The sequence below is a fragment of the Phallusia mammillata genome, chromosome 7 (genome assembly GCF_965637545.1).
Source record: "Phallusia mammillata chromosome 7, kaPhaMamm4.hap1.1, whole genome shotgun sequence".
Taxonomy (NCBI): Eukaryota; Metazoa; Chordata; class Ascidiacea; order Phlebobranchia; family Ascidiidae; genus Phallusia; species Phallusia mammillata.
In genome coordinates, this window is record NC_137258.1 from 6892898 (window position 1) to 6920249 (window position 27352).

At 37.5% G+C, this 27352-nt stretch overlaps 3 protein-coding genes and 1 long non-coding RNA gene across 5 annotated transcripts; 2 read left to right on the forward strand and 2 right to left on the reverse strand.

Annotated features, from left to right (window-relative positions):
• Positions 1–198: 198 nt before the first annotated feature.
• On the reverse strand, positions 199–4941 carry LOC145237477 (sorting nexin-6-like). Its single transcript, XM_080100350.1, has 9 exons — positions 4782–4941; positions 4611–4715; positions 4023–4121; positions 3743–3949; positions 3351–3540; positions 3186–3267; positions 2737–2953; positions 1940–2074; positions 199–1188 (listed from the first exon to the last, which is right to left on the reverse strand). The coding sequence occupies exons 1-9, from the start codon at positions 4782–4784 to the stop codon at positions 1117–1119; spliced, it is 1110 nt and encodes a 369-aa protein (XP_079956476.1). The 5' UTR covers positions 4785–4941; the 3' UTR covers positions 199–1116.
• Positions 4942–5940: 999 nt separating this feature from the next.
• On the forward strand, positions 5941–8614 carry LOC145238203 (uncharacterized). The gene is made up of 2 exons (XR_013862090.1): positions 5941–6025; positions 8381–8614. It is a non-coding gene; the product is annotated as an uncharacterized LOC145238203 (long non-coding RNA).
• A 442-nt stretch (positions 8615–9056) lies between these two features.
• Positions 9057–21291, reverse strand: LOC145238202 (exostosin-like 3). Its single transcript, XM_080101294.1, has 19 exons — positions 20995–21291; positions 20332–20475; positions 20161–20257; positions 20001–20099; positions 19754–19863; positions 19345–19442; positions 18967–19107; positions 18337–18576; positions 17968–18068; positions 17814–17901; positions 17354–17504; positions 15891–16128; positions 15581–15768; positions 14539–14777; positions 13629–13810; positions 12403–12605; positions 11862–12006; positions 11175–11303; positions 9057–10901 (listed from the first exon to the last, which is right to left on the reverse strand). Exons 1-19 carry the CDS (start codon positions 21084–21086, stop codon positions 10692–10694), a joined length of 2895 nt encoding a protein of 964 aa, XP_079957420.1. The 5' UTR covers positions 21087–21291; the 3' UTR covers positions 9057–10691.
• Positions 21292–23883: 2592 nt separating this feature from the next.
• Positions 23884–26623, forward strand: LOC145239437 (elongation factor 1-delta-like). Of its 2 annotated transcripts, none has more exons than XM_080102755.1 (8): positions 23884–23968; positions 24177–24329; positions 24661–24750; positions 24958–25128; positions 25667–25855; positions 25922–26014; positions 26280–26381; positions 26500–26623. In XM_080102755.1, exons 2-8 carry the CDS (start codon positions 24186–24188, stop codon positions 26536–26538), a joined length of 828 nt encoding a protein of 275 aa, XP_079958881.1. In that variant the 5' UTR covers positions 23884–23968; positions 24177–24185; the 3' UTR covers positions 26539–26623. The 2 variants fall into 2 exon arrangements, with proteins under 2 accessions (XP_079958881.1, XP_079958882.1); XM_080102756.1 differs by having other exon boundaries at positions 24177–24275.
• Positions 26624–27352: the final 729 nt, after the last annotated feature.

The following is a 27352-nucleotide window of genomic DNA, read 5'->3' on the forward strand; positions in this document are numbered from 1 at the left end:
ACACACTTCCGAAGTTGAAACTAATTGGTCAGTGAAGAACTATGATTCAACTTAGTTTGTGCTTGCCATGCTGCGGTATACTGAGTTCACTATGTTTTTGTCTGTATAAACGAAACTGATGAGCAAATTTCCTGTAAAGTTTTTTCATCATGATCCTGGTAGTTTAGCAGCACACAAAAATCGATGCAGTGTAAAGGATTCTTTTTCAAAAAATTTATTGCACAATATGAAAATCATAGGCAAAGATGTAATGCATCCCATATAATGACAACGAAAAATTTAGGATCATTCCTGCTGAACAGGTAGTTGCTGAAAATAATAGGCAAAAAGAATGCATGGTAAATTATGCACATGGGTGTGTTTATTATTTACATCAAAATTGTTTATTCTTTAAACTGACCATATTTGCCAATCGAAAGATATGGATAATGTAAAACATTCACAGGGTGAAAATCCATCACAAGGTTTCAAAATAAAACAAAAACATCAACAATCTAGTAAGCTTGCTACTGAGAGGTTTCGTTGGAAGTACTGCAAAAACAATACTGTGTAATTTGGAACAAAAACAAATCCGGTCCACAATCTATAACTGCATTGTAAATAAAGGGTATACAATCACATTAACGCGAGATGTAGGTCATGTGAAAAGCACGGAATTTAAAGGCACATATTTGAAAGTCATGGCTATATAATTTTCTGCTGCTTTTTAAATAATTCACAATGAAATAAAATAGTGAAATTAACAGTTTCATTGCAAAAACTTAATTCTTAATGCTTCGGCAAATGCCAATAAAGTTTACATCCTAAATCTTAAAATTTTGGTAAAATACTCATATGAGAAACACATATATGAGATAAATAGAAGGCAATAAGCAAAAATGCAACTTTGAAACAGTTCTTTAATGTTGTTTTTATGTAATGCTTAAATCTTTAAACTTACAGCAGCTGTACGGCCGATGCTTTTTACTGTGGCATCTGACAATATACTGTTAGAAGGTTTTAAATAAATGATTGCAACATCAATTCAATGCAGTTGCAGCAATATGGTTTATATCACAATGAATTAAGGAACATATATGAGAAAAGTCAAAATTTGGCTTTGTTAAAAGCTTTTTATCAAAGTTGAACTTTCTGAACATCTGAGTACAGTTTGGTGAAGACTGCCAATCCATCTCTAGCATTTTTTATCTATTTGAATAGAGTAGAGTACCACAGTTAAACATACACACAAGGTCAAAATATTCCCATGATTCTGTTGGGGGTAAATAAGTACTACATAGAACTTTTAAGGGTAAAAATTGTCTTTTCGTTTACTAAATCCTGTTTTAGGACAAGCATATGCTTTGCAGTCTACAGAAACATCTAAACCTGGAGTGTGCAACATTTTTCGGGTGTGAGCCATATAACCAATTTTGGACATCAAGCGAGCGCCATACAATTTTCTTCATAAGCATCAATGCATTTATTTTCTAAAACGTATAGAGTTTCACCACAACACTGGCTTTCATTGTTTACCAAACAAAGGGAATTAATATGTCACATTAGGAAGTACTTGCTAACTGCTGTATGGCCGACTGGTTAGAAAATGCTGGTTTAGCTTATACTTATGGAGGAGACTTTCCCAAAACTAGTGACAATTTTTGCTGAATTCCCAGAAGATTTGCACTTTTTCTCTCCATCAGTGTGTTTGTGAGGGCCACACTACATAGCTTGGCGGGCCTGGATTGTGGCCCGCAGGCCGCCTGTTGCACACCCCTCATCTAAACTTTTAAGCATTACCATATGACATTTTGAAATGTTGTACATGTATCTGCCACCCAGATGTACACAATGACAAGTGTTCTTTAAAATGTTGTGATTGACTAAAGTATGAACACTTATAGATGTTATGAATACCTTCAGAAACTATTTTAAATAGATCTAGCAATGAGAAAAATACCTCAGAATCTGCTAGTTGGACAAGGGCACTTTGCATTGTTAAAAGACGCTGACGATTGTGTCTTTCCAATTCAGGCTTGGCTAGTTCGGTCATGTCATTCAATTCTCTTTCCAACCGTTTCATAGTTTCCTCTGCCTAATAACAATTTAATTTAACAAAACTGACTGAAAATTGCCTTGATGTTTTTTATGTTCTAGACCAGTGATTCTGAACCGCAGCTCTCAGGGCCCTATGTGGTTCCCAACTACTTATTTTACGGCTCACACCAGACCTCAGAAAACCACCCAAAACAGTTATTTTAGATTTCAAGGTAATAATCTTTAGTGATTTTGGGGTCTTGTTTTTGCGTTTCCTTACCCACTTTAAAAACTACCAAAGGGCCCTGACATAAAAAAGGTTAAGAACCACTGTTCTAGACATATTTGAATAATGTGTTACATATTATGTCTTATACTTTAAAATGTACATTTTTTGGCAAACAAGGTGAGCATCATTGGCCAATAAGGTCGGCAGTACAATATGACTCAATTTGACTGAGTTGAAGGTAATGCACAAATTACTAGAAGTTGATTCCTTTAAATTACTTCCTGCTCGTTGCTGCCTGCCAGCCACAGTAAACAAGCCATAACCAGTGGGCCAACTAACAGTGTACTGTTGGTTTACTTGTATTTTTGTAATATCATATCTACTACACATGTAGATATGTGTATAATGCTCGGTAAACCAATAACATACTGAGGCAATGATGAAAAACTTTCCTATACTTAATATAAATTAGGCAGAGTTGTTTTATCTACCTGCTGCTTCTTTTGAGGTTTTGCTTTTTCAAATGTCTTTTTTGCATTTTCAAGTTCTACCATTTTTTGCACTCTTTTCTGTAACATTTCATGTTCACTTTTTGCAAATCCAGAATAAAGCTGGAGGACCGCACCCAGTGACCTTTGCCGATTGATCGCAATAACATTACTTTCTTCACTGGAGTGTTCCAAGGCACTTCCAAACAGCTGAAACAACCTACAAAGCAGCAAGTATTTTTTTGGTTTTAAGTCCAGCAACTATGTTGCCTTGTTGTTTAACACCTCAAAACTAATTCATCAATATTATGTTAAAATTGCATTAGAATCATATTTTCCATCCATAAACTCCTTGGACATCAACATTTTCAATTGTAAATAAACCCACATTCAAAGCTAAGTATGTGTTCCAAAAAACCCTAAGTACTGTAAACTTCTTAAATAAGACTTACGAATCAGTTTTCATGGTATTTTCATCACTGGCTTCTAATGCCTTAACTCCGTCATGTATATCTCTGTAAAGGTTGGATATTCCTGCAAAGTTTTTGTTTCTTTATTTCTTTGTGTCTATCTTCAAATGAAACAAACAAAATACAAAAACTACTATGTTTTCATACTGTGTTCGGAGTTCACTATTTGTTGAAATCTATTTGATGCTTCCTTCATGTTTTTTAGATTCTCATTATTGTTGACACGGATTTGTTGAAAGGATTCATCATTATCTTTGTAATTTGCAAGTCGAATATCATCCACAGCTTTTGTAACAGCTTCAAAAAAGTTCCTTTTGACTTTCACTTTAGCAGGTGGCTGTCACAAAAAAATGTTTCAGTTGCACATGTGATATACAGACAGGTATTTTGTGCCATGGAGTGTTTAACAGATTTGAATCTACTAAAAAACCCTGTGGCTGTAGTTTTTGTGCCAAAATTACATATATAACTTGTCCTTTTTTATTAAAAAATTGTTTTTGGATAAAACGATCCAAATACAGACACCTTCTTGTACTTACATCTTTTTCAAATGCAAATGCTTGCAAAACATTGGAATGTCCAAGGCGGGGATGCTGTGTACATAGGTCAAGAAATTTCTCATAAGCTCGACAATGTTCATCATAATTATCGCCAACTAATATTTTTGCTTTTTCACCAGCCTGTTTTTTTGTTTTTTTCTCAGCAGCTTGAAGACTTGTAGTTGGTTGTGCTGGCAAGGGAGGAAACTAGATTGATGAAAGTAAGAAAATGATACTTTATTATAATGATAGGAAGAACATCAAAGAAACTGCCACTTACAATTATGCTAGTCACGTTATCTTGTGTTTTCAGGCAATGAAGAAGCCACACAAAATCTTCATGAACCCGTATTACAACAGTTGCTCTTTCACTTCCATTCTAAAAAAGAATAATAAAAGTGACACTGTGCACTGCAAAAATATAAACAGATGGGACTTTTGTTCACAGCTGTCCCCAGTCAGCAACCAACTTCAAACCAAGGTTTGAAACCTTTTGGGCAACATATGCTTTTTTTGAGAATCTATAGGTCCCTAATACCACAGAAATAGCTAGACTTCTTGATTCCTTGGGGTAGTACAGTTTACCTCAACAGATTATAGCCTATGTGTTGTTACAAATTCAACACCACCTTTACAAATCCCACACTACCAAACTAATGTTTAAGTTTTTTCTTTAGTTGGAGGAGCAGTAGGAAATTCCTATATTGACCCACAAGGTGTTGACTAATATGCTCTTTACTAATACAAGGTATTAACAATTATGATTGGATTAGCCAGACTTCATTATTTCCACCTGAAATTTTCTATTTTTATTTAAAAACCCGCCTAAAGTAAATGGTAAATACGACAAAATAGCAAAATCTTGCACCTTTGTGCTTTCGACAAAGAACTCAACATTTTCTCCATTCTTTGCTGCATTTGGAACTTTAGAGCTGAACACCGGTTTAAACGGGCTAAGACCGTTTGGCTCTGTCTGCGGAATTCAAAACGTATAATTAAACTATAATTAACCGTCAACCAAAACAAACGTTGCAATTACCATTGCTTTTGCGGCAAAATATTTTTCAGTAAAACAATTACAATTGACACAGAATAAACAGCAAACAGTCGAACAGAATGCAAACAAACGCCTGCAGGTGACGCCGTATTTTTGGTAGCATAGAAATAACTTGCCGTCACTAAAATATTGCTAGTAAAACTTTGTCTAAAAACAGCATTGATCATCAGTAATAATATTGCATTTCAATTAATTCAAGTCAAAATTTACAAGTCAGTTATGGCCAATTTTTTATGTTCCAATGAAAAATTTAAATTTATATGGCAACAGGGGAAGTCCCGGTATTTAACGACCTTCAACAAAAATGACGTAATGTTTGGATAACTTGTGAGTTGTAGCACAATTACACATCTATTTAAAGAAGTAAATTATCATCTAATACAGGCACACCAATGGGTTATGTAAATTTGTTTTAAAAACTTTCAAACACCAACGTTTTATTTCATTTCATACAGAACAAACGACTGTTGTTCAAGAAATCCAGTCGTTAGGGGCAACTTAAAGAAAGCAGCACGAAAAAAATTTCATCATAAACACTCGAAATGGCGACAATCCGGCGCTTTCCTTCGCATCGTCAACAGTCTCGTTAACATTTTCCATTATATCTTCTTTTGTTTCAGCAATTTTCTCTTGCAGCTCTTCAAACGTTTGTGAGGCAGCATCTCCGATGTCGCTGAGTTCGAAATCTCCGTCCACCTCAGCGAGAGAAGGTAAGCTGGTTTTGAACATCGTAGTCAAAAATGCAATGCAGCTAAAACTAAACTTTGTGGGTTTCTGTATTTGAAATATTTTAGAGGTTAAGATCAGTGGTGGGATTCAAATTTTTTGTCAGTCGGTTCTATCACAAAAGGCATATTTTTCAGCCGGATCTGTTACAAAAAGTCCATTGATAGTAACCAGTAATGCTAACCGGTTCGCTGATCTCATAAAATTTCGTGAGACGGTTCTACAGAACCGGTGCGAACCGTCTGAATCCCACCACTGGTTAAGATACATTTGTCGTATTTTATGCCAAGCTTGTCCAGTATGTAGCCTAAAGTTATCTGACGATAACTACTCTTAGGATATCTATTAAACATCTTGCAATGCCATTTTTTAACTCTCATTTTCCTCATTAACATCACTGTTTTTTTTAGGCAAACTTCACAACAAAAACGTGTATTGATCACTTTTGCGAAACATAAATACGTAAGCATAGTAGCCTACGCTGCATAATACTATCACAGGTGGGTCGCACAGTCATAAGAGCACACAAAGTGACCACGCCTGCTTTGCAATGTGTATACGCTACGCAACATGTGCAAAAGTTTATTTCAAATAACACATTAGGGTAACTACACGCGAGAACGTATTCAATGACACTTTGTAGCAGTGCAGGGTTGCAGACTATAGCCTATCACGTTCATGTGTTTACATGCTAGCCGTGCTAAAGCACATTTGCCTGCTAAGGGTAATACACTGGAAGTCGTGCAAGCAGCTATTCGTACGTGTTGCACATTCAGCAATCCAAGGCCGGTGTAAATAATTACCTGTCATCGATGCAAACTATATTTAAATAAGAAGGATCAAGTGATTACGCAAGGCACTTTAATATGAGAAGATAGAAAGGTCGCCTTTCTTCATCAACTTTTATCACCACATATAAGATGAAGGCGTTGTATAGCAACATACAAAAACACCTAATGCGCGCAGGATAAACGCCTTAAACGGTGAATCGTTATTAAATTTGTTGTTAAATCTCCGAGTGCCTTCCTCGTAAGTTTCAACTAGTTTTTCTTCCAAGTCTTCCTTTGCATCTTCTAATCTCTCCTGTACTTCGCTACTGGCCTCTTTCGTTGCGTCAAGAAGCTTGTTTCCTGCATCATGCAGTTCTTCACTGGCTTCTTCAGCAGCTTCAAACAACTTCTCTTCCAAATCATTCACTTTCCCCGCTTTTTCCTTAATGTCTTCCGCTTTGTCTTTGATATCCTGAGAAATTTGTTTCAAATCCGTCGAATCAAAATCGTCTACGTCCGCTATTTCAGCACCAGCTTTTGAAACTACCTCTGCTAAAATTTTAGATGGGTTTGATTTAATATTATCCAACGGTTCGTTGGAAATACGTTGGTCGTAATCGTTCAACGTAACATCAGGCCTAAAGTCGTTCGCGGTCACGTTCTTAACTTCTTCGATAACATCCCCAAAATCTTGCTTTGGAGAAATTCCATTTACAGTTTCAGTAATATTGGGCGGTGCCAAACTGTGAACTGTATTTGACACACCACTATTGTCTGGACTAATACTGTTAATGTTATCAGTTTGGTGTTCGTCGGAATGCATTGTTTCGTCGAATGTACATGTCGGTGATATTTTGTCGGAATTGTCTACCACTGGGTCAGTCACAAGACCGGTGTCAAAAATCTGGTCGATCGAGGGACGGTTCCGCTTCTTTGCTGCCTTTAGAAGACCCGCTATCTCATCGCTGCCCTGGTCTTTGAAACTACGTTTAAGTTTAGGCGATAAACGTGCTCGTGGTGACACAGGTAAATCTTCAACAGCAGCAGGTATTTCAGTCGCAGATGGTGGAATAGAGGCAAGAGCGTCAAACAAACTGATTGGCGCAGAATCAGCAATTGGAGAAGACGTGTTGCGCTTTGAAATCTCATGCATGGTTTCAACCGCTGGCTCTTGTATTTCCTCTACAGAAGAGCTTTCATTATTGTCACTTTGAACGTTTGGTGTCGAAATACCCTCATCCATATCATCCGGTGGGTTTTCCCTTTGCGTGTGACTCTTTTCTAGTTGGTCGTTATGAACTTCGGAAATCGGGTTTCTAAAAGACACGGATTTGCCAACGCGTGATTTACCGTTGTTGAAATGAGAAGAATTCTTATTGGATAACGCCGAGACCAAATTTTCACGTGACTCTGTCTCGTCGAACACAACTTCGATGATCGGTGGCGGACTGTCTATTTCGTCATAGTAAACGAAATCTACATCACTGTCGCTATCGCTATCACTATTACCGCTCGTTGCTTGATTAAACATGTCAGAATAATAGTCAAAGGCTTCATTCAGTTCAGTCTCAGGTGACTTTTGGCTGTCAGAGTCCTGATCTTCATCTGCTTCGTCCAAACTGTCAGAAAGTTTGATGCCAACCCTCCAAGGTGCCAGATTAGTGTCTGGGGTGTCTTGCGTTTCTTCATTGTGATCGGAAGAACTGCTTGAGCTATTTGATGAAGATTCGTCATCACTGTTGGGTTCGAGAGACTCGCGACTGGGTAACTCCGTCTTCAGTTCCGCCTGGTCGCGGAAATCCTTTATTTTCTCGAAAACGTCCATTGCAATTTTTCAGTAAACTTATCACGTCATTGCCCAACGTCACGTGTACCTACTATTCAAACCTCGCCAAAAAGAAAAAAACACAAAACGATTGAATACCAAAAATAGACACTCAGTCGGTTTCGTATATCCTAAATGCAAAGTATCAAGCTTCTGTTAAAACCGAATCCCTATGATTGCTTGTGTCATCGGAAGCTAGTTAAACAACACCCTTATAACTGTTCAACTTCGCCTGCTAAAATTCACTTTATTTCCCCTAGCATGTACAGCAGCTGCAGCAAGCAAGCGTCCACCCGACACTCCATCGCTCACAACACTAGAAGCATCGACTTCCTTCCATGTGAGCGGAAAATCGTCACCGACCATCATCGTCACAGCAGCGCTGCCCGCATGCATTTTCACTGTTTACAGAAAAACACGATATATTTGGGACTCGTTTTGCGTGTCGGATAAAAAATTGTCGACGGTTAATGGTAGATATCTATTTCAAATGACTATAGCCAAGTCCTGACGTCCTCACAGTCAGTGGTTCTTAACTCCGGTCATGGGCCACCAGTTCAATTAAATGAATACTGTGAAGCAGTTTATTTTTAAGGATAAAAAACATCCACAACAAGCACATAGGCTTGAATTATATTTTTTCGATACAGAATTTCGAGGAGTCATATCAAACTATGTGTTTTTTCACCAAGCGAAATAAACTCAACTCAACTACTGACACCTAACAACAAATGGCCAATAACTTGAATAAGCTTTTTTTCGTACTGATGAATATTTGATAATTTATTTCCAACTAAGCTTATTTCCAGTTTATCACCAAATATAATTAACACATTAACTAACATATATTCTGTGAAGAACATGACAGTTTTCCTGCAGTTGTTCCAAATGTAATTTAGTTCTTGATGTCTAATTTTATCTATCAATAGCAATCAATTAACGGGGGATGAACTTTTACTCTTTCAATAAAACAATAGCAAATAAGGAAACGTCCACTTGAATGCACCATGGTTTCGGTCAGTCCGCTATATGGTTTAGCTGTTTTGAAGCGCTTTGATGCATCACACACGGTCGAAACGCTAGCACGCATCATTTCAACTAACAGCACAATTTAATACATATATTTCAGTATGTGCGAGATAGTATGCAGTGTTTGCAATACGGATAACGAAAAAAGTCCACAAACTAAGAAACAGGGTCCGAACCCGATATAATGCTGAAACAAAACATGAATTTAAAGAGGCAGCCTAGCTTCAGGTGAAAAACAAACACAGTGTACGAATCCAGAACACAAGAGTGAAACTTCAAATTCAGACAATATTGCGGCAACTATTTCGGGCCATTTGTGCGAGATTTTAAGCAGTGGTTATGCAACTGAAAACACGGAAAGCGTTTGGCAGAAAGGAGAAAAATAACCACCAAAGACAGTGTTGAAATGCAAACCAATGATGTTTAAAAAAGTCCCAACCGGTTTTAGCCACCATCACGGTAATATTAATACCCTTTTTGCACCATAGTACAGTAATATCAAAAAATAAAAGCGTTGTAAAAAGTTGAGCAACCATATAAAGCAAGATTTATGTTAAACTAAAAAGAAAACACGAAAAATATGGGGTACTAATAATTAAATAACATCTAAAAGCAAGTTCAATGGCGGGGCTTATTGTTGCAAATGTGGAATAACAACACAACGGAAAGAGCAAGTAATTTAAAACCTATGGATAAGCTTAGTGTGCTGACGGATGAAAGTAAACAAAAACTAGATGCTACACTATTACTCTCATTGGGAGATAACATATTCAGCATATTGCTTTATTCTGGGTCATATATAGTTTAAGTTATACATATCTTTTTGTGACATGAATGTTTCTGCCGGCAGAAACGCATGGGCTGCACACAAGCAAAGTTGTTAAAAGAGCGTTTTTCTATATACTTGTTAAAAATGTGAAGTGAATGGAAATATGTAAGATTTTTACATATTCATTTGTGCGAAGAACAGAAAACATGGTAATCAATACTTCACAATGACCCTAAACCTTTTTTTAAATCAAATTTTAAGGATGTTTAGGGTCAATCGACACATTACAAGTAATTATTTTACAAACTATTCCTATTTAAGTTTAGTTGTTGTTTTGCAGTTTACATATTCCACCTGCCTGCGATATTTGTCCATCAGTTCAACATTTTGTGCCAATGAAAACGAAAAAACGACAACAACAGTGAAATCAATCATGTCGAGCCATTAGAAAAGAAACCTTTATTGAGCATTTCAATTTGGGAACTTGGACGCCAAAATATGTAAAGGCGTCTTCTTCAAAGAGGCCAGCCACTGTAGTCAAATCATGCATAAGATATATTTCGTCAGAGAGACAACTTCTCAAGTGGTAGAAGGTAGTTTATAGCACACAGTGCATAAAGAGTTCTTTGACGACTTGGTCCATTGGTAAGCAAGGAAACATAGGAAAATCTTTCGCATCAGCTCCAATGTAATTTCCATCAACAATGCCTCATTTCGAACCCTGCAGTTGACCCTCAAATAAGATACTCATTCTTAACGTGCGGAAACGACGTTTAAATAAACTTAAAGCACTTTTGCTTGTCGTGGGGAAGGCGCGTTTTGAACAGAATCGAGTCGGCGCGAATCTGTGTGAAGACAAGCGGCATGTAGCCGAAAATCTTAACAAACTTGTTGATGCATTTGTGTCGTTCGTCGAAGTGTTCTTGCGACTGCGAAAGAGCCACTGGGCAACCCGGGCAGCGGAACGTCCAACGTGACGTCACCTGCACAAAATGCGCGTCACATCACAACATGTTAAGTGTCAAAGGAAGATAGCACCATTAGCGGGAGGGACTATAACAGAACCTTTTTTGTTTGAGCCGTCCTATAGGCACGTTGATTTTTTTATTACCTTCCTCACGATTATACAACGTAAGCGATTTTTGCGCACTAGTCACGAACCGCCAAATATTCCAAGAAAAGTAAAGACGATATGTGCATCTTTACAGCATGCAAATAACTCCATTCAAAAGGGTTTATAAATGTTGATAATGTACCTTAACGGGAGGCTGCCTTGTTATATGAGACACGAGGAAATTGATGGCGATATCTTCACAGTTCATATATTCATCGACAATCTCACGAATAGCTGACGGCATCCAGTGTGTATATAGGTACATGTAGTACTGCATAAAATACATGTTATCGTCACTTCAGCAAACGGTAGTTCTTGGTACTGTATAGTGACAATACAAAATGAAATTTCCATCCACACAACACAACGGCTAGACTACTGCGGTCTAGCAAATATCACCTGCTACTAAAATGCTTTAAAAACTGGTCGGAAACGCATGTTTGGTACAAAAAAACACATGTTTTTATAATTACAGGACAGGTAGATGTGGGCATACAGCTCCTACTAAAGTAAGTCCCTGCCACATAACGCTTATAGTAATGGTGTAACAGCAGCAGTTTACCATCTCTCCACCAATTATACCCTTACCTTTGTCGCGCTTTATAAAGTCCCAACGTTGCGCAGCTAGCTATTTCCGGCTTGGTGAATATATTAACGCAATTATGCTGATACGATTTTTTTTACCCGGCGAAATAAACTAAACTCATATTGAGATTCAACGTACGCAACTGCGGGCGTTGGTAAAGTAAAGCCTAAAGGAATAGGCAAAATGGCGACAAGGTTGTGATTTGTAGGTGTGAGGAATCAAAATGGAAATATTCGCACCCACCTTGTGAAAGAAAGCAGCTCCGGTAAGCACCATTGACAACTCACAAGTGTGGTTTGAATTGTAATTCCATTTGCCACCTGCAGCATCCCATGCGTGAAACCGACCAGGGAAACCGACGATACGATCTCTATGTTGACGCCAAACCCTAAATGTTCAATACAGTGTATATTAAAATGGCACAAAACTTTTGTTTTATTTTGGGTCTAAACCGTTGAAAATCAAAAGTAAAATGGCATGTGAAGCTGTATGGGCAAAATGTTTAATCAGATGGAAAGTCTCAACACATTTTCACTGCCAAAAAATTGTATGGTAAAAAATAAAAATAAATGTGGTAAAAAATAAATTCGTTAATGTTGATCGGTATTCTAGTTTCGTAATTATTCTAGAATAGTAATCTATTAGAAAATCGCCTATTTCCACAACTAGGTTACCTTTTTCAGTGTGCTAAATAAAATGTTTCACGCCGCAGATTTACCAACACAGCCACAAAATACACAACATGCTTCATATATTCGTAACAAAAACAACCGCAACAACACACCTGAATCCAAACAACATCTCATCGTGACGTAGGTGAGCGTCATCATCGATCGAGAGTACGCACTCGGTCTGGATTTCGTCCCAAGGCACGAAGCGATTGTTGAGACTATTTCGGTTCGGATGAACAACTACAACTTCCACGTCGATCTTCGGCCACCGGAGGGCGTCGTTTGGCGGTTGTGGAGAGTTCCACACAACTACCACCTTTCGAATTTTGCCAAAAGTTGTTACAGTTGCTACATGAACCAAGCGTATTGTGATCGTACGTTTTTACAACCTGTTTGGTATGTTGTTTATAGATTATGGAATTATATAAGGTTAGTTAGGTAACGCATTAAAGTTTTGCAATATGTACTAAACCTATATAGCCAGGGTTGTCATCGACTTGAAACCAAAAATAAGGACAACCGAAAAACTATTTGTTTATGCGAAACGAAAGAAACGTTTCTGAACAAATCTTTGCTTTTTTTCGAGCCATAACATAATATTTACAGTATTTTGGCCGGAAACAATCTGTTACAGCAACTCGTTGTTCGTAGAAAATACTAAGTACATCTCACATCGGGCCGGGTCTAGGTTCACTTCTACTTGTAGCAGGGATTTGACTATAGTAATTGTTGAAAATAAGACAAAATAAGGACTACAGTCAAAAATAAGGACATTTCTTAGAAATAAGGACAATGAACTTTTCTAAGACACACCCCTTCAAAATAAGAACAAATCTTAGAAATAAGGACAGTATGGCAACCCTGTATATAGCAATGCTTGACGAGCTGCAGACAATACACACTTGGTCGACCTATAAGGTTATGTCAGTGCAGCTGGTGACGAGAGATCTGAGCTAATGACCTTATAGGTCGAAACAGTGTGCACTGTCTGTTGCTTATCAAGTATTGGCTCGACGCTTTTATACCAATGCTTCTTTCATAAAAAACGTGCCCCGGCCACCATTAAAAATCAGGCAAATTGCAAAACTGTAAGTCAAAGTGTAATGGCGGACTGTCTATTTACTGGTGGATACCAGTAAGGGCAACTCGTGGTCCCCAGAAAGCACCTCGTACCCCCTTACGACCCTGGTTAACAAACACCGACCCATACATTTACCTTAAAGCGAATATATTGCTTGTAATAATACTATATTGCTTGATATCATATCCAAAACCCCATCAAAGCACGCCCACAAAAATAAACATTTTACGCGCTAATCCTAAACCGCAACTTTTTCACCTTATTCAGATGTGGAAGACCAATAAGCCGTTCGATTGCTTGCATTAATACGTCATCGCGTTCGTACGTCAGCATGACAATTGTAAATTGTTCTCTAGGTGAATTTCCGCCCAGTGACGACTGATAAACCTTGCCTGTTCCCCCCGTTCCTTCACCGATGGGCCGAAAACCGTTTGTGGAACCTGTCAGTCAAACAAGACGAATAATGTTATAGGCGCATTTAATTTGAGAAGCCTTTCAGCATTAATATGAATCTGTCTGTACAAGTAAAATATTTACATCCAAAACCTTTTTACGTATTTACAAAGCAGCAGTTGAATCGCTCAAAAACTTTAAACGTTATTTACCGTTAGATTGTGTCCGATTAAACTTACATACCTTTTCAGAAATTCTTGTCAGGTTTTCTTTTAACAATAAATCTTAACTTAAAAATTTCTCAAAAAATTTCCTTAAACAAATCAACTTTACTGTTGGGGAACTCAACAAAAAAAGGCTGTACCTATTGATTCAAAGAACCAACCTCAAAAGGTTCGGGTCGAAACCGAATCTAAAATCTCCTTTCTAAATGTTGTTTTTAACTGAACCTTGTGTTGTTGATGCAATGTAAACTCGTTTATGACGCTCTAAAATCACTTTTACAATGCGTAAGCCTAAATTTGTAATATTTTGCAGACCGTGGGTCGTTTCTTTAAATGTAACAATAAGGTAATTTATGATATGTCCGATTGGTGATATTAAATTTTTGGGCATTAATTTCATAAAATCAAAAAGTTCGGTTTCGGTCGAGTTTTCAAAAAAGTTCGGGCCGAAACCGAAATATTAGAAAAACGGCATATTCGGCATACCGAAACTTCGGTACATCACTAGTTTTAATCAAACAACAACTATACAATGCCAAATATCACCCTACCCATGAATTGAGCATCAGTAGGTAGAATCCGATCAGCAGGCAGGTAAGGATAAAGATTGAATGGACCAGGTACGCTGTTCCACGTATCGCGGGAATCGATCGTTGCCATGGTGAAATTGCGAATAAACTTCGGCGAATCGATGCGAGGTTCGGGCGGAGGAATCCCAAACTCGGATTGCGCATCACCTGGCGACACCTCGTGGTTTTCAATCTTGAAGCTCTCGTGCTCGATGACGTCACTGCAAGTGGAATAGTTTTATGTTTTGGGTTATCTTTATGTTTGACGCAATGATATAAGATAAGCGTTCCCAAATTTTTTAAACAAAGGCCCGATTCAAGTTTAAAGAGCTCTTCTGGCATATGTAATTTTATGCATTCAGTGTTATTTACCCTGATGAAGACGACCTGTATAGGACGTCGAAACGTCGGAATAAAATTACATTTGCCAGAAGAGCTCTTTAAAATTGATACTATGAGCAGTAGCTTATATAAAGAGCCAGATTGCTAAATTTTGATAGCTGTAGGGGTCAGGTATCATTGCAAGATTTTTGACAAATACGATCAGTGGTGCAGTGGTTCGAGTCAGGATTTTGGGCATTTTTGGTTTTGTGTAAGTTCAGCAAGGCATGTTATCAGAAATATATATGGGTTACAACAGTGGTTCTCAAACTTTTAAGGCATGCGACGCATTAATGAACAACAATTTCCGTCCGTAGCACACTTCACAGTGAAAAAAAAAAAATTGTTCAAAGAATGTTAATTTTCAACTTCATTGTGGTGGGTAGGGATAATTTTTATTACCAATAACAAAAACATGATGTTAAACAACATCATTTATTGATCAAGTCATTAAACACCAGATAATGTTTGCACTTTAAATTAGAAAATATTTCGCGGCACACAGTTTGAGAATCACTGGGTTACAAGGAGATCTTGGTGGGCAATAGTTTGAAAGGTTCCATTTGAAGACTTAAATGTCTCAAAATTATTTTTATTTAGATTTATAAAATGTTTAAATGCTTAAAAATCACCAAAAGTGTACCTTGGTTCGTCCAGCACGGGTAAGGGTGGTATCTGAAGTCTGGACCTAACAACTGCCAAGATCGAATCGACGACAGCATAGGGTGATGAAAAGTAGGTGTCGTATATGAAGCGAGCTTGTCTGCGCATAGACAGTATTTCAGCGTGCGGGGTGTTGGAAAGAAGAAAGCTGAGTTCGGTAATTCGAGCCTGAAAAAAATACATATAGCGAAATTTGTGGCAATACTAACGTCAAATTAGTACAACACAGAACTATAACGTTTACGCAAAAATGGAGTATTTGGTGTTATTATAACAGAGCCAAATCAAACCTGTGGTATAATTATGGCTGCTTTTTCCCAAGCAACAAACTCGTCAAATGGAAGCACTGCATGCGTTCCCAAGACAACGGGGACAGCCCCGGAGCGTATTGCTTCAGTGAGTCTGATCACAAAGATTGAAGTCGTGGTCACGACCGATGGTTGCTCGGGTGCCGAAATCAGTGTGAAAGTTGACTGCGCAAGGACGAGGCTGCGTGAAGCAAAGTTTCCACATAAGGCCCACTCGGAACTGTAGATAAAATATTTGGTTAGCAATAGGGATGTGCCAAAACTGCAAATGTTCTGTTTGGTCGAGCACGCTCGGTACATTATGACGTCCCAAAAAATCTCCTTTCTGCGTTTTAGCTCTACAAGGTCTCTTACGTCACCGGCGGTGTTTTATTAAGCTGTACATGCCCATAAAATACGCGTTTTTCCTTCATCTAGTACATTTGAAAAATCATTCGTTTTTGTTCATAGACACCCATTAGAACACTAGTTACGTATGTTAGCAGCGCATGAATATGCAAACATAACGCTTGGGCCAGTTGGTGAAACTGCTCGGCCGAGCACAGAGCATAAAAAACAGCGATGCTCAGTACCGAGTACTCGGGTTCTGGCTCGGGTCGGCCCATCCCTAGTTAGCAATATCACCAGTGGTACGTAAGTATCTTTCCGCTATGCTTAATTCAAGTCAGAACAGGCCTAGCTCAGTGTTTAGGTGTTTCAACAGTAAAAAAAATTCAGGTGGTTCGCGATCATAATAAATATTGAGAACCAATGCGTTACACTATGTAAACTGTTCATTGTAGCAGTGGTTGACCACTTTATCTGGTTGTCTACTATTTGAGGGTCTCAGAACTTTTATCGCGTACCGCTTTTTTACAAAACCAAATCGTCAAGTAAAAAAGAGACTGACAATGCAAAAAGTCTGCACATAAGGCACATAATTAAAATGGCGGTAAACACGCAGTGAAAAAAGGAAACGTTGTAGCGTTGTATCCAGTAACTTACAGAGGAAAAAACTGGATAGGACCGAAACAGAAAGCTACGGATATAGAATTTTGTGAAAACAAAGGAATCCTCGCGTGCCAGCTGGAGTACTTTTATTAGCACTTTTGTTAGGCATACAACAGGTAAAAATAGGAACCTAAACCCATGCAAACGCGTTTGTTTCGGTAAACTTAATCAATACAGACATGCCAGACGGTTTCACTGTTAAGAAACTTTCAATAGGTCTTGTTTGACAGTGATTTCCTGCCTGAAAATCAATTGTCTCGGCTATACTGCAATGAAACTTTTTGAAACGTCATATATGCAGGTTACAATGTTCCTTAATACGTTTTACTTATTGCTGTATCCTTGAGTAGAAAATAGTAATTGCAAAGTTTGCTAACATTAATTGATCAAAGCGTTTTACCAAAAAACGTCTTGTGTTATTTGTTTAACGTAAGGAGTTTAAAATAGTATCAAACCTGTATCCAGGGGTAACCAAGCGGTCCTCGGTGCACTTAAGTTGAACAAGGTATTTTCCATGTAAGTTGGAATTCAGCTCCTTACTCAAACTGTCGACGAATACTTGATGAAAAGTCTGGTCGCCACCAATGTTCACTCGTTTAAAATCGCCTGTTAAAAATTATAGGAGATGTCATTGACATGTTTACCATAATTTCGGCAAAGCGATAAATTGTAACAAAAAAAAAACATTAAGAAAATGATTTCCAAGGAACAGAATCAGTCAATGAATTTAAAACATATACGCGTATATTTCGCCTAACTGTCATCTTCAGTTTCATATTCAAATATATCCATAAAAGGCTGTTGAGTTTCTTTGGTTAGGATTCCTTGGTAAACGAAACCAGCCGTGTACAGTCAAGAAAAGTGCAGCACAAATGCCTAATGCAACAATTAATTTAGTCTTACAATAAAACTTACCTTCTGGGTCTTCGATTGCTATTTGAGTGTTTCCTGCTGGCTCCCATTGGCCTTGGAACGAAAGCATGTATTTGCGCATGGCGGGGACCTGCGTAAAACATCGCACAGTTTAACTAGGAGTTCCAGCCTAACATTGAAGCGAACGTGTTTATACCTGAACTGGAATGTCCTCGTCCACCCACGATCTGCTATCATCTAACCACTTGTCGTTGTCTGATTGGTCAACCTCCTGCTCAGACGTTTGTGGTTTTTGAACTAAACGGTAAAAATATAGGTTACCCACAGCGTACGTCAAACCCCTAAAAATGTACCACAGCCATTTTTGAATCAACTATTCCCAGATTTTATTTGGTAAGGATAACATACTGCAAGTTTTGGCCTCAAATTAAAAGTAGTTTATAATTTCAGCTTTTTCGGTGTTTATTATGCTCAGCCAGCCCCAAGACAAGCTAACAAACATAATTCGAAAGATTGCTGGAATTTCCCCATGAAAAACTGCCAAAAAGCTAATTTTAACACACACCTGAACCAGAAACGGCCAAAGTTGGAATAACCAAATCGAATCCCGGTCGAAATTGAGTTGGTGCGAAGTTAGATTGAGCGATCATTGCTCTGCCAGTGTCCACACCCAGCAGTGGATTTTGGGCTGTCGATCTTCGCGTCAAGGATAAAAGTATGTGATTTCGGCCATCGCCATGCCAGTGAGACAAGGACTGGAGCCAGTTCGTTACCCTTGATGCTTCTATTTTTGTGGGTGCGTTAGCTGAAAATTGAACGGAAATACAGATAACGCAATGTATTTCAATTTTTAGCTAGATAACGCAATACAATTTACTTCCCGAAAACAATGGGTATTATTTATTTAGGAGAAAAAAAATAGTTAGAACAACCAGTTTCAGGTACAGCACATCACCTTTTTTGTGAGGATGGTATGAAAATCATGTTTTACTGATTAAGTTTTAAATCACACAATATTTTGCTTTTAAACAGTTTGGAATACCACTCTACAAATGCCTTTGTCACCAAACAAACATGCAAGCCTATGCATGTTTAAAATAAATGTGACCATCATACCTTTTTTTGCAGGTAAAGAATTGATATGTACCATTGCTTCAATTGATAAAATTAGTATGAAATTTATTTCAAAACTTACCACCTTCTGCTGTCTCAACTTCACCCAGTCTGACAACAAATATACATGCTGAGTTGGGGTCATGTGTAACATAAGCATTCTTTCCAAATGCACTTTCAGTGGCACCGATAATAAATGATGTAACATCGAAAAGAATGATATCTAAAACATTGAAAAGTTTAAATAAATTGCAAGGTTTGTGTATCGCTACAATTTTATTCAGTAGAAATCAGGCCTCACCACCAGGTTTTTTTTAAGGTTTGGTTTGGGTGACTGCTAAGTAGTTTTAAGAGACCGCAAGTGTTTCATTTAAATACCAAAAATAGCCATATATTTGCAAGTCCAAATTTTGGGAAACCGCTGGAGAAATTTAAAACACCTTAAAAAAACACTGCTCACCACTTTTATCTTGATTTCGTTTTTGTGGATAAACATAAACTGGAAATTGAGAAAACAGTGAACAGCGGGAATAGTCAAAGCAATTGTGCATATGGCATCTGGAAACAAGATGTAACTAGAAGCCATTGTAAAAAAACTAAGTGACATAATAAAATCAACAATTATGATGTAAAATTAATGTTAAAAATTAAAAAGATACACATTTTATTATCACTAAAGAACTATCTAGTGAAATTTTTAAAATCATAATACTGTACTACTAATACAAATCACACAAAAGCAGCCATATAAAAGCAGAAACTATGCAATGTATAAATTCAAACAATGATAGCAGGTTTAGTACCAAGTACAAATCATGAATGTTGTCTGCAAACTGAAAATTAACTGTACAGTTTGTTTTACTTCGTACCTGTAATAATGTGTTGGTGTGGGCAAAATAATATTGTCAGTCTCACTGGCCACAATGCGAGCAGGAGCAGCAATCTTGGGTTTGGCTGCTTCTCGTTGTTCATTTTTTAGCTAAAATTTTAGAAACAACAAATAAGTTTTGTTCACTGATACACATACATTGTTGAAGCAGTGTGCACTGTCTGCAAATATATTTAAATTTCTGCATTATTTTGGCAGAACTACTCATGTACATAAAGATTAGTCACCTGAATGATCTGTCTCTTTAAAACATCCAGTTCATTCTGTGCTTTTTTCGACATCTGCTCAATAGAATTTAACCTTCCTTGGTGGGTAGATATATCATCCTGTACAGCAATTTTTTGGCATTTAATTACATAATACCCAAGTAGTGTAATACTAACATGCCTGCATTTGATTACGCTTGTGCTCTAAATCGCGCAGTTCAATTGAAACTGACTTCTTTATCCTCTTCAAATCTTTTATGTGTTTGAGGTCCCTTAACCTGAAGGTAAAAAACAAATGGAAAAAAAATCAATTACTGGTTAAACATTAATACTCATGGAAAAATGGAAATACCTGTAAGATGTATCTGCAGGCAGCAAACTTGGTTGTGACTCATTGGGCAACACATTCAAAAAGTGATTCGTTATGTAGTGGAATAACAAAAATATTATGAGAAACGAAACAGCTACTCTCGATAGCCGCACCCCAACCAAACATCTGTAAAGGACAGTTTCTCATTCATATTTAGACCTTTGCTATTCTACAAATATAATTGCTTCTTAAAATTTTCGAACACAGTCGGATATATATTTAAAATTTTACAAGCAATAAACACCTTCTAAATAAACAAAACAATTGTTTTTATTAAGATCTCTTTATAAGAGCGGCATAGACATCAGAGGTGTACACGAGCCGGAGTACCGGAGTGTCCTGAGCCGGATTTTGCCAAAATTTGCCGGAGTCTAACCGGAGCCGGAGTTTATGTTTTGTCTGGCCTGCCGGAGCAGGAGCCGGATCCGGAGTTCATTTTGCGTTTTATTATTGCTTCATTGAAACAACAATTGTTTGTTATACCGGAGTATTATCAGGAGTCGGAGTTTGATTTTGCGCTATTTATCAGGAGCCGGAGTGGAGTCGGAGTCATTTTTGTCGGACCCGGAGTGGAGTCAGGGTCTAAAAGATCAGACTCTGTACACCTCTGATAGACATTAAACATAATGTATTGACTAAAATTACCTTTTAAATCTTTGTCCGATTTCAGAACCTACATGTTCAAAACGTGTATCGCCAGGACATATTTGTGTCCCGTAACTTCGATTTGTCGCCATAGGAAAGCTAAAATAACGTCGTACTAGTCGCAAAAAAAGTCAACACATGCTTGACCACAAACCAACTTGTCAGCATAGCAGCAATGGAAACACATTGATAGCAATAGTAATTTAAATGAACAGCCTTAAATATATCAAAGACAATCAGTGTTCAGTGTCACTTTTTTCAACAAAACCAATAAACCGTGACAAAGTGGTCAAGCAAAACCAACACTTCAATAGCAGTAACATCATGGTATACGAGAAAATTGTATGACCAAGGTCTATCTATCAAATACTTTTGACTATGGCAACATGGTACACATCAGATAAAGTTTGCTAAATATAGATAAATGATTTGTCTTTACTGTTGTATATTGTAGGTAAAATACAGCATATATATATAAAGTTTTATAGTATCTATGAGTATCAATATAGTGTAAGGGGCCATAGAAATCGTATTTTTGTTTCTGTTTGTGTGGATGTTTTCGTTTTTATTTATACCATGCTTGTCTTTAAAATTAATGTGAACTTTATCTCTCAGTCATCTTTTATTGTGCCGATCTAATATAGTGTTTCAAACAAGTCCAAAGAACGCAATACCACGTTAAAAATCATAGTACTGTATTCAACTGTTTGTGGATACAGCATGAGCGAGTGTTGCAGGTTTTGATTTTTTCAACAAACTGTTCGTAAAAAACGCAACCTTAAACAATCGCCTTTTAGGATTTGTGTTTATAACTTGCAAACAAACCGTGCTTAACTGTGGTGAAAATGTTTCTTGTGCTTTATACCAAATAAACAAATCCAACTGTTTGAGCCGAGAGTAGCCTAGCCTACACAAGGCAAAGTACACCAGAAAGCGATATTTTAGCTTACATTCTTCATTGGTGGCAAGGAAATTTGGAAAAGACCAGGAAACATGTGTCAGTCAGCATGAAAGTCATAAAAGGCAATGGCAGCGCAACATTAGGGTATCATTATGTGAAACAAATTTTGTCTTATAAATTTAAGTCACCAAAGTAGTGTTTTCTCGATTAACATGACTGTATGAAAGGTGAGTTGAGTTTAATTCGCTTGGTAAAAGATAACACAGCGACACAATAGCACTAAAACAATCACCAAGCCGGAACTATAGCTGAGAAACGTGAAAAGTTGTGGAGCGCAAAAAAATTGGACTAGCACAATTTTTTTACCAAGTCCAAATCCAAATCCGACTTTATTATTTTTTCGGTATTCAATCAATCTTTTTTTGGTAGCCCATACAGTCTTTTGCTCTTAACAATGCTGAAGTTTTTATGATATTCCATATTTATACATGTCTTTGTGGCTCTAACGCATTTCGACGTTCATATTTTTTATTGCTTTTAATAGGTAAAATCGTTGAAATAGGTACGATTTTATTTTCTGATAGGTAAATCGTTGTGGACACAAACCTCGTGCCAAACGTCAGGCTGACCAGGTCAGTCTTCTTTTGGGCGGGTGCTGATAACACGTTTACTGCAATGTGCATATTTGTCTCGAGATTCCACGGCTGAAAATTTCTAAACTACTTTTACATTTGGGCCAAATAGACGTAAAAAGTGACATGCTTATTGTTTAGAGCAGTGCTTGTCAACCTTTTTTGAAGCGGTACACCCTTTTAACGTTCACTCAAAATTTGTACACCCCAGTGAAAAATTTATTCAACCCTGTAACACACTGAATCTGTGGTCCGTACAGAAATAATGATGAGCAAAATACCAACAAGCCATAATCATGGGCGCCGCCACGTAGGGGCAAGAGGGGGCACTTGCCCCCCCTTGGAATTTCAGTGTACCTCAATTTAACATATTTAGCAGCAAACCTAATTCAATTGGCAGCGCGGGGATTTGTGACATCGTTCAATGCTTTAACTTTTAGGCAACTCAATTGTGAAGTACACGATTTATGGCTTCATATGTAACAAATTCTTGATGCGGTAAAGTATCAGCCAAAATTTGCCCCCTCTTGCAAAAGTTTCTGCCGGCGCCCATGGCCACAATCCATAATTCACTTTCTACTTAAAAAATAAACTACCATTAACAACGATTATGAAGTGAAATATTAAACTATGACGTCACAAATATAGTTTTGTAGCTTAAAATCTACGTACACTTGAGGTGCATGTTGTGCCATATATTGTACACTCCAGTCAGTCTGTTCTAAAACTTAAACCTGCCTATTGTGATACCTAATCATAGGTATATTATATTTTGTATCTGGTACACCCCATCAAAGTGATACACCCTTTCAAAATTATGGGTTCGGAGCATCGCAGCCTAAATACTTGTCGAACTTAAAGTGCAAAAATAATTTCGCAACAGTTGCGCATGTTTATGTGAAGCATGATTCCTTTACCTAAAGCTTTTATTTCTGTTTACCAATAAAAAGTAGTAGAGCAAATTTTCAAATTGGAAACCCCTCCTTACAAAATGTTGATGCATTCAAGCATATTTCAAAATGGCATTGGTGTGCGTGGTATTCCTTACTAGACCATTGGCCAGAGTTGGATTAACTATTAGGCATAGTAAAGACGTTAGCTTGAAGGAAAAGGGGCACCACACAAACCTTTTATAACCGAATTATCAGTTGTTTCTTAGAAATTGAATGTACAGCCGAGAGTTTTCCAGCGTGTATATTCATGCGAAACAATGCTTCTTAAAAGCTAATAATACTTTGTTAAAAGGGCCGGATGTTTTAAATACTTTATGTTTTATAACTTATTTGAAACAAAACTGCGCAGTGGCGCACTCTGATCTGAAGTGGACTACTTATGACGTCGAGAACAAACTCATAGAAATCGTAATTTTCGGTCTTTTATGAAGTCAACGTGTGTTCGTGTGGCAGATTTTGTTTTTTAGTTAATAATCAGCTCCCAAAACGTAAGTTTTTAGAGCTTTTTATGAAAGAAATTTATGTTTACTTTCGGCAAAGTTAATATTTGTATGAATGACACCAAAATATCCAACAAAATATGTCTTAAGCAGATATGGTTTTGTTGTGTTTTAATTGATCAAACATGAACATCCATAATTTCATATCATCCGTACTACAACTTTGGTTTGGCTAATGTTTTTGATGTTTTTTTAGGACCCAGCAATGGCAGCTCTGGCAGACGCAATGAAGGCAGGAATCTGGTTTGACCGCCCAAAAGTGGAAGAGGCTGAGTATAAATACCAAGAATACCTTGTGAGAACACAAACTGGTAGAAATGTTCCGGTGAAGGGGGTGACAGCACCGAAGGTGGTTGGCTGGTTGCACACATTCAAAGCATGTATTTTGGTGTTTAATCATTTACTTTTGAGTTTATGATTAAAACCTAACACAGCACATTCAAGTTTCTGTCAATAGTTAAAGTTTCTGTCAATGATTTTTAAACTTACCTTGCTATAAACTTGAAGCAGGTTAAAAAGACAATATCTGCATTGTTTATTTATATGACCAGTTTACCATGAAAGTGTATCAGAGTATTGTTTTGCTATATTTTGTTAGTTTTATGTTTGCATGGGGTGGTTTGACACTTGGTAACTTGTTGCGTTGACCAAAATTTTATTGACTTTGAAAATATGTGCAGGCTTCTGAAAACTCAGGATCTAACTTGTCCCAGCAAATCAAAGAGGTGCGTCAAAAGATGCAAGACTCCCTTAAGGACACACCAGCAAGCGTAAGTTTAGTGAATAATACTGAAAGAAATTATTACAAAACATTTATCAACATTTGACATAGACCATTTTGAAAGCAAAAGATTTTGAATGAGGATTTACTAATTATCACCTGACTCTACTTGACTGTTAATCAGATATTGTTTAATAAAACATGTATTGTATCATAACATTCGCTTTAAAAGGTTAATGTTAAAAACATGCTTAAGGTTGGTGGTGATGCTGATGCGCTTCGCAAACAAGTTGAACTTCTCGCACAAGAAAATGAAAAACTAAAACAAGAAGTCACAAAGATAACAAAGCGATTTGAAGCAATTGAGCGACGATTAACTGCTGTTGAGGGCGGAAAATCGGCACCCAACAAACCAGCTGATGAAAAAGTATTAAACAAATTCGTTTGTGAACTTAACTTTTGCCTATTTTGTTCACAGCTTGTTGATAGTAAAATACGGGTGTATGTAAATACCACTTGACCGCTGTGGCTGCTGTGGCCAGCCTGTACACACTTTCTAAATGCTGTGGCCAACCTGTAAATACTGTGTGACCGCTGTGGCCAACCTGTAAATACTGCATGACCGTTGTGGTCAACCTGTATGTACTGCATGACCGCTGTGACCAAGTGTTGACGGTTAGAGCTAGTGGGGTAAGGGTGAGGGTTGTATTGTAAATAACACTTCATTCGGGTCTCATTTACCTATATAGGTTGGTCACAGCGGTCACGCATTATTTACAGGTTGGCCACAGCGGTCACACAGTATTTACAGGTTGGCCACAGCATTTAGAAAGTGTGTACAGGCTGGCCACAGCGGTCACAGTGGTCACAGTGGTCAAGTGGTATTTGCATACACCCGTAAAATACATGTGTTTCATTTTTCATCATTATTCTTACATTGTTTGAAATCGCCCTTACTTACTTAGCCTGTTCAAAACGGAGTCAAGGAAGAAGAGGATGAAGATTCCGATATTGATCTGTTCGGATCTGATGATGAAGAAGATGATGAGGAAGCCGAACGAATTAAAGCAGAAAGATTAAAGGCATACCAAGAGAAAAAATCAAAGAAAACAGCTGTCATTGCAAAGTCCACAATAGTCCTTGATGTCAAACCAGTAAGTATTTTTTACACCAATGTACAATTTGTTGAATTGCCTTTAATGGTTTGCATGCTGCTTTAGTGGGATGATGAGACCAACATGGCTGAATTGGAGAAATGTGTTCGGTCAATTGAAATGGACGGTTTATTATGGGGTGCTTCAAAGTTAGTTAAGGTATGGCCACTGGCTTAAGCAATGGACAGAGAACCAATAGAACCTAGAAACAAAGGGTTTTCTTCACATGCTAAAATAAATGTTGTATTGTTGTTATTTGACAAACTATTTCTGTTGGTAAACCACCAATTTGCCTTTGTTAGACTTAATTGAGACATAACTATGTCATTTCAAACAGTAAGTATACATAAATTCATACATTATCTATTTTTGGAAATGTTAACCCACATAATGTTGTTAAAAAAATTATTGCCAACTGTTGCAGATTGCATTTGGAATCCTTAAGCTGCAGATTTCTTGTGTGGTAGAGGATGACAAAGTGGGAACTGATGATTTGGAAGAAAAAATATGTGGATTTGAGGATTATGTAAGCAAACTTTTTTTACGTCAATTAAACTTAATGTACAATGCTGTTTGTAAATGTAAATATGTTGTTTACGCATAATGCCCAATTGGCATTGCAATTGCAAGGTATATATACGCAGGTTCAAAGCATGGACATCGTGGCCTTCAACAAGATCTGATCACGTGACTTCACACCGCCACACGATAGTGCCACGAGCGATTGAAAACAAGTTCCTGCTCAATAAAAAATACTTTACGTGCAAATCGTATTCGTGATATACGAGCTTTCAGATAAAAATAATGGTCAAACTTTCCAAAAATTCAGCTAAAGGATTGGGTAGTTTGGGTTTTAGCAGTGCATAGGTTGATTTGAGTTAGCATGGGTGCCGGCACAAAATTTTGGAGAAGGGGACAAATTTTGGCACCTACCTTCTCAAATGCATGGATTACGATATGAAATAAAAAGCATAACGTATGCACAGCACTTTTGCGTTGCATAAAACCTGAACCACTATGTGAAAATTTCCCACGTTACACCGGACACAAATTTGTGTTACGTAGGGTCGTAGGCTATACCAGTTTTTTTTTAATACAGCACAACGTATAGGTAAATAATACGGACCTCGTTTAACCTGTTTGTTTATGGACATTCACTTTTCCCCTTTACCTTTTAAAGCATGAAACCATTTCATTCATCGGGTGACAAAAGAAGGTTTAGTACATTTAGAAGGATGTTTGAACTTCGTTTAGTCACTTTGTCAAATTAATATTTGTAAATCGTAGGTTTCGAAGTATGGTGGTGGAGTCGGCTCAAAAACAAAGTAAAGATTGTCATCCGCATGGCGGTTAGACGTGGCCAATAATGTCTTTCCTATTCTGTCAGTTCGAGCACTATCGAACTAGCTTCGCTAGGGATGTGGCATTCACTGCATGATTTATTCGTTCTATACGTATTGCAGTTGTTATGAGGTCGTCCATTTAGGCACAAATACT

What these genes read in the sequence shown, in the direction of transcription:
- LOC145237477 (XM_080100350.1), bottom strand. An exon ending in CATTTGCATTTGAAAAAGAT is followed by an intron (nt 3,541 to 3,742) that starts GTAAGTACAAGA and finishes TTTTTGTGACAG; the next exon opens with CCACCTGCTAAAGTGAAAGT. An exon ending in TCCAACTAGCAGATTCTGAG is followed by an intron (nt 1,189 to 1,939) that starts GTATTTTTCTCA and finishes CTATTCAAATAG; the next exon opens with ATAAAAAATGCTAGAGATGG.
- LOC145238202 (XM_080101294.1), bottom strand. Translation starts at nt 21,086, where the DNA reads ATGGCGACAAATCGAAGTTACGGGACACAAATATGTCCTGGCGATACA. An exon ending in TAAAGAGACAGATCATTCAG is followed by an intron (nt 19,864 to 20,000) that starts GTGACTAATCTT and finishes CTAAAATTTTAG; the next exon opens with CTAAAAAATGAACAACGAGA. An exon ending in ACACCAACACATTATTACAG is followed by an intron (nt 19,443 to 19,753) that starts GTACGAAGTAAA and finishes TCTTGTTTCCAG; the next exon opens with ATGCCATATGCACAATTGCT.
- LOC145239437 (XM_080102755.1), top strand. Translation starts at nt 24,186, where the DNA reads ATGGCAGCTCTGGCAGACGCAATGAAGGCAGGAATCTGGTTTGACCGC. An exon ending in TAGTCCTTGATGTCAAACCA is followed by an intron (nt 25,856 to 25,921) that starts GTAAGTATTTTT and finishes ATGCTGCTTTAG; the next exon opens with TGGGATGATGAGACCAACAT. An exon ending in GTGCTTCAAAGTTAGTTAAG is followed by an intron (nt 26,015 to 26,279) that starts GTATGGCCACTG and finishes CAACTGTTGCAG; the next exon opens with ATTGCATTTGGAATCCTTAA.